This window comes from Etheostoma spectabile, chromosome 11 (genome assembly GCF_008692095.1).
Source record: "Etheostoma spectabile isolate EspeVRDwgs_2016 chromosome 11, UIUC_Espe_1.0, whole genome shotgun sequence".
NCBI classification, from domain to species: Eukaryota; Metazoa; Chordata; class Actinopteri; order Perciformes; family Percidae; genus Etheostoma; species Etheostoma spectabile.
Window position 1 is genome coordinate 6252501 of NC_045743.1, and position 9875 is coordinate 6262375.

The window sequence follows — 9875 nt, forward strand, 5'->3', positions numbered from 1 at the left end:
ACTGATGTAAACAGATCCTGAACAGCTTCAAAAACAGTACTGTCGCTTATATTTAGTTATTTCTACTGTTAGTCCCTGTATTTATTTGAGAGTGATAACATGTTTTAATATTTAATCCAAATATGTTATGATTTTTGGTGGTGGAGGTTTGGGGTGTGCCGTATCACATCATTTACAATTCCAATTTCATGTTTAATACACAGTATGATATGAAAAATTGTATATTGGGATAATAGCAATATCCTGACAAGTTGATTTAATTGCCTCTTAATTTGGTAACTGTTTGGATGTGCACTTTGTTGTACAATGTTATCCCAAATTAGTTGACTTTACTGAACATCTAAAAAACCCATTGTTTTAAACCGTTTAAGTTTTTACACAAGGTGAAACTTGACATCCGGTCAAGTTTTATTAACAGAGAGCAGTAGATTGATGCAGTAGACAGATCAAGTTTACATTAGTAGTCATTACTAAAAATCATTAGTAAACATAAATCAATTTTTCTGGAGTCATGTTGTCTAAAATAAGCATGTTAAGTTAATGATTTAGTGTGTAACTTTTTTGTATTGATGAATGTCTGTTACATTCAAGCCATTGCCAAGTGAGTTGATACAAAGCTAATTAAGACTATCAGCTCCACAAAACTCTTCTGAAGAGTCCATCATTTTTTTTAATCCTGCCTGTCCTCCTTGGCTACTAGCAACTGCTTGGAGGAGGGAGGGGGTGGTGCGTGATCACAGAAGGCTTGTATCATGTGGATGCGTCAACAGTTTAGTCGTCTTTACTTAGAACATTTGAAGGCAATATGTAAAACTGTAAAATGCAGCTGCAGCACACAGTGATATTTAGTTGGTTGGAAGAAGAGGTTAGGTAATACTCTATATTGACTGACAAAGTGATGGCTGCCCAGCAACAGCCGCATTCATTAAACAGTGGATATCAGGATCATCAGGATATCTGCTCAGTCCTGTGTGAATCAATAGCTCTAGAGGTCGTGGATGATGCACATACATGGGAAAGTGGGCATGAGTGCATGTGTTGTATTCAATGCAACCCTTGCTAACTCATCAATATCCTCTCTCTGCCACCCCCCCCCCCCCCCCCCCCCCCCACCTGTTTTTCTCTCTCCCCATGCCCTCGACCTCTTTGTCTCCCACCAGATGGTTTATAAGCCCTGGCTGTGTTCTCAGTACTTCCAGACCACCCAGATGCACTGCAGTAAGCGAATCCCCTGTGGTCAGTATTGCCTGGAGGTGCAGCAGCGGTGCCCCTTCGTCCTGCCCGACAATGATGATCTCATTCATGGAGGCAGCCCCAGTTTTATATGCACAGGTACACACAATACATCATCTTACGCTTTATGTATTCTTCTGTTTGTTTTTAGTTTCTGTGTTTGTTTGTTTTTTTAAGAACATTTAAAATAAAGAATATTTTTTTTTAAGATTAGCATCAGTACAGTACATACAGCTGCCCAGTGTAACTTAAGTACTCAACAAATCAACTAAGCAGTTGGGGTGAAGTGCTTTGTTGACTATTTGAGGGATAGAAGAGCATTACTTCCATAAATCCTGGGAATCAAAGCTATGAGCAACAAGCTTTTCTAACCTCTACTGCTTCTGCCCGATCCCATGTACTGTGGATCATGCTCTCGGCCTGAGTAATGTTGAGGCTTTTCTGATGCAGAGGGTGAATCAATGAAATATCAGGAGACTGAGATGGTGCAATGCTAAGATCTTTATTTCTTAGATCTGAATAAAGTGTGCAGAAATACAAATGGAACAATATTATAAATGATAAAACCCATCCTACTTTCCTACATGCATGCATGCACAGAAAACAATTCTTGGAAGTTATGTAATATCTCTAAAAGAATGCCAAATAAGGTCTGATATGTCTACATTACACTATCAGCACACATACATCCAATTATCTTCAAAATGCTATGATGCATTTGGAAAACCCTTCATACAGAGATTAAAGAGCATATATAGATTTATATTTATGGTTTTCTACCACAGTAACTTACTGTACAATGAGCGAACACATGTGAGCACATAGTGAGCGTAGTGTCCTCCTCAATGATATTTCAGTAGGACACACAAGCTCTGATAATCACACAAAGTCAACATTCATGACTTTACAGTTACAGGATGTTCCGTTTAATCACCAGACTTCAGGGTGATACACCATAACAGCACACACACACTCACACACACACACGCACACGCAAACACACGCACACAAATCTAAATCCGAAATAAATGGTTAACCTTATTAGCACCATAATTTTGTCTCCATGGGCGATGAGTGAGTGGGGTACATAGTATAACTGTGTGTGCAGAGTTTTGTTCCAAGAACATGATTAGATAGACACACTCTTACATCACATGTTGATGCTGCCCTCTGGTGGTCATGTTGAGCATCAAGTGAAATTAACATACAGTATGGCAGGAATCAAAAGTAGTGTTTGTTTTCCTATTTGTGTAAGTTTGTCTTTTGGTCATTCGAAATGATTTATGTATTTATGAAGTATACTAAACAAAGCTGCTTTGATCTTTTGTCGCTGGCAATATTCTTTTTGTTTTGTTATAATCAACTAAAGGCCAAACCACCACTGTGTTAGTCCATCTCTAAATAGTTTCTGATTGACTGTAGCTCTCAGCCCCAAGCCCATTCCTGCCATTACACTAAATCTTTAAAAAACTGATCACATATTTGTATATACTTACATTTAAAAAAGAAAAAAAAGTTACATAATTTTCTAAAACTGTAGGGCACTGTAGTTTTTGGCACTGTAGTTATTCAAACAAGAGTAAATAGCACATTTGTTTAATACACATTCACAGCTTTAGTGAGTACTTAAGGAGGTGTATGCAGGAATAAGCCGACTTAAGCAACAGTGCCCATGTTTATCATGATGAAAAACCTTGTGTCCCAGTGTAATAGTCGGGCTCATTGATGTGTTTTAATAGTATTTGGACAATTATGGATATCTAAGGCATATAAGATAAAATGTCAGAATATACGAAAAATAAAAAAAATACAAATTAAAGAAAACACAAAACAAAAGAAGGGGACACTAAAAACTAATTAGCATTCACAAACAAAAAATTGGGTTTACTCTCATGGTTATTTTGTCATTTGCTTGTTTTCTGACATTGCAGTGCACGGAGCTCTCTTCGCTGCGGTGCTTTCAGATGAAAATTTCAAGAATGATTAAGTTCATAGTAATTTATTCTCATTGAGCTCCGTCGTTATTGTCTTTTATGTCTTGTGGTTCTCAAAGCTGTGCTTGTGGACAAGCAGCTATACTCTTTTTGTGACAGGAAGCAAGTACAGGATTTATAAAAAATGCTACATGCAGCATGTTTAAAACAACGTGTGCGCTAACTGGTTATATCCCCACTCCCCCACCCCCCCACCCCCTCCAAAACAACCCTCAGGGCTGCTGGAGGACTATCCATCAGGTGTTGACCCGAATGCAGAGTGCTGTGACGTGCGGTGGGACTTGAAAGTGGACAACCGTTCCCGGGGGACCCTGAAAAGAACTCACCCACCATGCCAGCACCGTACCTCCCTCAGCTCCTCCGCAGCCTGCAGACTGTGTAACAGCAGGCTCAAACTCTGCCTCCTGGTCCTTGTCCTTCTACACACTGTTGCCAGCCTAACTGCATCCCAAAATGCAACGGGACTGGGCCTCCCCGCAATTACGCCTCTGGAGGAGAGCCCTGCCAATGAGGAGTGATAGAGCTGTCAGTAGGATGTGAGGTTGTTGGGGTGGGGGACTCCCTCACCATGGCAACCAATGTGGAAAAATACAGCCACAGTTGTGCGAACGGCTGGAGCTGTGTGCCTGTGGACATTCTGCAACGATTTCTGGCAAATGGAAAATGTGGGACGCTTTAAGATGAAAGACACACAACTCAATCAAAACAAATAAATAAGTAAACAAAGAGACATACTAAGGGACTCAACCAGTCCCTTAGATAGGAAGGGGACAATGCCATAGCCTTTGTTGAGTGGGAAGGTCGGCTTCCCATGGCTGAGTTTATCTCACTATGCTTTTTTACACTGTGTCTCAATTATTGGTTTCTGTTGCACTGGCTGACTATGGAATAACACAATCATATTCTCTTTCTAATGTTCATCCTTTGTGTTTGTTTCTGGTTCTCTCATACAGGAAGAAACGCGTTCTTTAAATAAGACAGACAATGTGGAAAAAAAATGATTAACTGCAAGTGTGTGTGCGATGGTTGGTGTTTCTAGATTTACTGTGTGTGTGGGTTTGCGTGGGAGTGTGTATACATGCATGTTTTTACACATGTGTGAATGTGAGTGTATGGGAGGGTGAGTGTGTATTGCTGACATGTATCCTAAAAGTCTAGCTAACAGGCTGTTGCAGTGGTGATGTTTTTATGGAGCCCCCCCAAGATGTCACTTACTATAGCTCTGTCATGCTGGTTTGTTGGCCACAATCCCATCCAAACTTGACTGGGTTTTGAATGTGGTTTTGATGTCCATTATAAGGACTGTGTTTAATGGAGGTTTATGGTTTTTCCACACTTTGTTTTGTGAGATAATATTCACCTATTAACACAGATCTAAATATTTCTAACAGTAGCATCAGCAAAAAGCTAACATCTGCTAAACTGTGAAACACACCAGGCAAAAACTGCACGTATTCTTCCACTATGGCTAATGATATCTCAATTTTATTACAACTTGGGACTTCTTTTAACAGTTTTGACTATGATTCATATCACTGACGTCTGACAGGGGAAAAGACTTATACGGCAGATAAAATGAAGGCTGATTGTGTACACACAATTTTCCTGTATAATGAAGGACTATTGTAATAATTTTGGGTGCACTCACTTTTAGTTTTACGCCAAATACAAATAAACTGACAGCTATAATCTATAATATGTTTAATATATGTCATGTGACTGAGTTTCTTGCCCCATCGAGCTTCATTGTAGTGATGTTGGGTTAGTTAGTGTGTTGCCTGATCTCAGCAGTTACTTGGTTAAGTAAAATGTTATCGTGATCAATAAAACTGACGACAAAAACTATAAAAGTAAGACCCAAGCTGTATCAAACCATAATGATATTCAAGCTTCAGGTTAACACTACCATAGGGCTGAGCCACTTGAACAAAATTTGAATCAAAATAATTTTACATAATAACAAATTGACAGATATGTAGAAAGCTTTTAATTAACATACTGAAAAAATTAGGAGGGGATATTATCATCGGGGTTGTTAATTTTTGGTCCATTATCATTTAATAAATCTAGTTGATAAAAGTGTATACCCTAAATAACTGTTAGTTATTAAAATCCTGAAAATAACATGAACATTTTGCTATAGATTGTTCACTTTTTAAAGAGTTTAAAAAAGAGTTGTTTAATTACAGCAAACAAAAAAGCACAGATAGGATTTTATCTCATGAAACAAAACATAAAACTGTTAGGCTTGTCTTAACCAAAGATGTTATTTCAGGCGTTTTACAACAAAGCTCATTCAGATTGTGGTCACCTATCAGCAACATTGCTCAACAAAGTTAACCAACATCAAGACTATAGCACCAGATCAATATGTCATATTCACTGTTGTTCCAGACAAAGAAGCTTTTGTTATTTTAGTTTAAAAAATGTAAAGGTAGAATCCAGTCCAAATAATATCCACAACTAAAAACGATGGGAACTGAACGTTCCTTATTCTCTTCTGCCTCAAGATCCTTGGCTCTTCTCCTTCTCCCTGCTGGTGCCCAGCATTTAAACTACTAATATTTTTATTATATCATCACTCAAACAAAAACACAATTTTTGAAACAAAACTGACATCCACCTATATCAGTGGTGTCAATTTAACCTCAGGCCTTTTTATTTACAGGAATCATGATGACTGGATGTTACCTTTAAGGAATCTCATGCTGTTATTATGAAGATAAAATGTGAAAGTCTAACTAGAAAAGGTAACCGGCTACTTTCAGTAGCATAAAGGAAAATCCCTAGTCTACTAATACAGTGGATGTATTATACTACCCGTTCCCTGGCCAGATAGTACATATGGAATGACACTCTACATATCATTAACAGACACTTGTTTCTGTTGAATCCAAATGTGTAATCAATTTTCATGAACTGCATGTGGAGGCTCTTTGCAATGTATGTCTCTTTTGTTGATTGTCCTCAGCCCCACTCAGCACTCCACATCTGAACCCAAATCAGCTCCTGTAGCATGCCCACTGTCCTCTACGTTTCTCCTCAAAACATCAAACTAATGTCTCATTAAGTAAAGGGCTTATTAAGATATACAGTACAAATATCCTCATCAACACAGTCAGACACACTTAACCACATTCACATCCCAATTGTTAGAAGACAAGGGTAAAACTTGGCTCACTTCCTGTTTTTTTTAAGCTTGTATACTTGCAGTACAGAGGCACTCCACTGGCTATTGCTGGAGAGCAGGAACAAAAACAAATCCAGAGTGAAGAGCATCACTGTTTGAGTTAGCACTAATGGCATAACCTGATAATCGTCCAAGTCAGCTGACACTTGGAATGTCACAGGAATGGTATGACCTCAAGGGCTGACTTCTTCTTTAGTTTCTCGATTTTCTTTTGTCTCTTCGATGAACAAGGCTGTAAGATCAGGTATTTGAAGATACAAAATATGTTGTTGAATGCATTCTTTTCCACTATGATTTCTTAAATGAGATGTCCAATCTGATGTCAAGAATTTTATTCTACAGCTGATATGAGGATTTAAAACACATCATTATTCATATACAACCAGTATATTGGCTTATTTTGACATAATTTCAGTTTAGAACCCCCCCCCTAGACATTACCATTCCTACTTTCATGAAATACATAAATAAAAAAGTCATTGTCATTCAGAACAGTACACCCATACCCATCTTGGATGGCCGCAGTCAGTGACAGAAAAATGCTGCTATTGGTTACCAGTAGATGGAGATATTTTTATTCTTTTATATTGCTGCTGCTGCTGCTGAAGACCTATCACACAAAGACTGTCATTACACAAGCAGTGTCATTCATACACAGGAATCAGGAAGGCCGAGCTCTGGAGGAAAAAGTAATATGTGTGTGTGTTTGTGTGTGTGCGTGTGTGTGTGTGTGTGTGTGTGCATATACAGAAAGGGCCTGCAGGACAGGTGCGGCAAACCAGCATTGTCTTTAGACCCACATAGACCTGCTACATCAGTTGTCTCATTCACTGCAGCCCCAAAGCTGCATGGATTGTAGTATGAAACCATTACCATATACAGTAGAATATATCATAACTACGTCAATGCCCCAGGACCAACACAGAGGGGTAGAACTAGTTTTCCCTGCACTGGTCTAATAGAAGAAACCCCAACCTTGGTCTGAACTGAGAAATGAGTGCAGAGAAGTGCAGGGGAATGATGTGGAGAATGACCTGAAACTGGTGCCAAAGCATATCTTATCCTTTGGTAAAATATAAAGCCAATTTTAATCTGACATCACACGCTGCTTTTCATGATCAAACATAATGGACAGAACGAGGAAAACAGGGTCCGTCAGTGTCAGAGAAATGTGCCATGTTATCAATCAACAGATTGCATCTCATAAGCCTCACACAACCCAAACAGATGTACAGTAAGGGATCTCTTCAAGATATACCTGTGATTTCATTCTGCCTACCATGTCATCAGTTCATGCTGTGATGTAACAGCCATCACAAACCAACTGATGGACATGTATTCATACAATAAACCATGCCTGCTTTACATGCAGAAATGCACGCTGGTCCCACAACTGGGAATGCTGTGCATATGTGTAGGCCTTCATGCCACTTCAGATATCTTAGCACCAAGGATGAACCTTGCGTGCAAGGTTTCTTCCAGACATCAATAGAATTAGATTTAAATTATGTAAATCTCTTATTTGACTTTAGTTGGTAATGCAGGCATGCGCGCAACAGTTACTCCGCTGTGATCATTTTATCTGTTGTTCGTTTTGGTTTGTCACTTTTTTATGCATTATACTGAGAATAAATTGTATAGGGTCCTATAGATTCAGACTAGATCCCTGACAATGGTCTGTAGCAGTCGTCGGGTATGGTTTGTCATTTTCAATAACACCAACCCCCAAAAAATTATTTTGTGTTTTTCCCCTGCACATATAGACTATTTATGCCTATTGCCCCTAACCCCCATGTGCACTCACCACCAAATGTATGTATGTACACACATATTGCCCTCATTCACTCCCTCTCAGCCTCTCTCTGTTTTCCCAAATAGTTCTGTTTTCTATCCTGTGGATCTATGCAGAAGCCCATTCCTTTTTTGGTTGTAAATATGTTCCCTAGTATGCTGAACAATGTATGTCTTTGCGTCCAGGTTTCATTGTGTATTTTAAGTTGATGTCATGCTGTTACTTTCTTCTTCTTCTTCTAAATTCTTTCTTCTTTTTTATTTTTTATTTTGAGCATCTGAAATCATTGATGTTGAAAGAGAATGTGGTGAGGTTTAACCTATAGACTCGTCCTCAGCTTCGCAACCTCATTGTGAAGGGTTGTGGTTCTGTGTGCGTGAAAGCGAAAGATTTATGATTATAGAAATGAAAAAGGTTCAAAGTCATATAGAAGTATCATTGCGATTATGATTATTATGATTACTATTATACTACCAGTATATTGTAATATTATAGATGCTTTAGTTCAAGTAACTTCTTTAATTTTTTTACAAACAACTTTGATGAAATGATTTATAAAACAGTCTCAAGTCATGATCTTTTCAAAAAGTATGAAAACTACTGCTACAATGATTAAAATTGTGTTCTGATGAAAATAAATACAGACATATAATCTGTTTCTCCGTTGTGTTTTTGTATAAGGTGATAGTGTTCCAATTCAGATGCAAAAACAGCGTTGAGAGTTTTTGTATTTTTATGTCAAAGACTTAAATAAATGAATAATGGAAGGGGCAACGTTTGTACCTACGAGATATGGTTGAACATGGGGGCAAAAGATGAGGACGAGCCTCGAAACAGTTGTTACCTTTGTCTGAATCTGCAAATTTCTCAACCTCTTAATAACCTACGAATTGAGGACACAACAATCATATGACATATTTTCTGCAGACGTGTTGGTGCTGACCACAGCTAATGATCACTGATGATGTTGGTGGACAACAATGACGTCCCGTTCAGAAAAGGTAATGTGTGTTGTCAGCTGCCTAGAGGACAAGAAAAGAAAAAACTTTTACAAAAAAATCCCCTGTCAGCATTTAACTATGAAATAAAGAAATAGTTCACCTATTACTGAATCATTATATTATTAATTTTTAATTATTATTTTTTTTAATTATTATAATATGCCATAAAATCCTTAACAAATCCCCCTACATTTGTTGTATCCATCCATGTACAAAAAAGAGGCTGTAGCACATTCATTGTGTGTAGCCCTTTTAATATGATTACAGTATTGTTTTTTAATCATTTTACAGATGCTTTACTTGGACGGAAAAATAAATTCTCAATTCTAACCTCTTTAGCTCTGTGTCAGTAAGGCATAGAATCACACTGACACTTGGAACAAAAAAACGAGAGTGTTAGCTTCCCAATGACCTCAGGCACATCCCAGAGGACAAAAGTATGTGGGAGTTGTATTACTTTTTTTTGGTAAAACATTTAGGCAAGAAGGCATGTATTTTTAAGTGTCTTTTAACCATGAGACGGCAGCATCTGCATTTTAGGAGTGTGTACTGGCATAAATCCAAGGGTACAAAAATAGACCATGAAAAACATGTAGACATCATAACCACAGGGATCATAAATGAATGCCATATAGGCATTTGTTGATTCCATTTTGTGCTGATCT

General features: G+C 38.1%; 1 protein-coding gene across 1 annotated transcript in view; it reads left to right on the forward strand.

The window, feature by feature from the left end:
* The window catches only part of nalf1b (NALCN channel auxiliary factor 1b), a 90985-nt gene extending 82118 nt beyond the window's left edge, over window positions 1-8867 (forward strand). Inside the window, exons 2-3 of the mRNA XM_032529231.1 lie at window positions 1161-1332; window positions 3444-8867. Coding sequence (XP_032385122.1) covers window positions 1161-1332; window positions 3444-3745 — 474 coding nt within the window. The 3' untranslated portion in view covers window positions 3746-8867. The remainder of the gene's footprint in view (window positions 1-1160; window positions 1333-3443) is intronic.
* Window positions 8868-9875: the final 1008 nt, after the last annotated feature.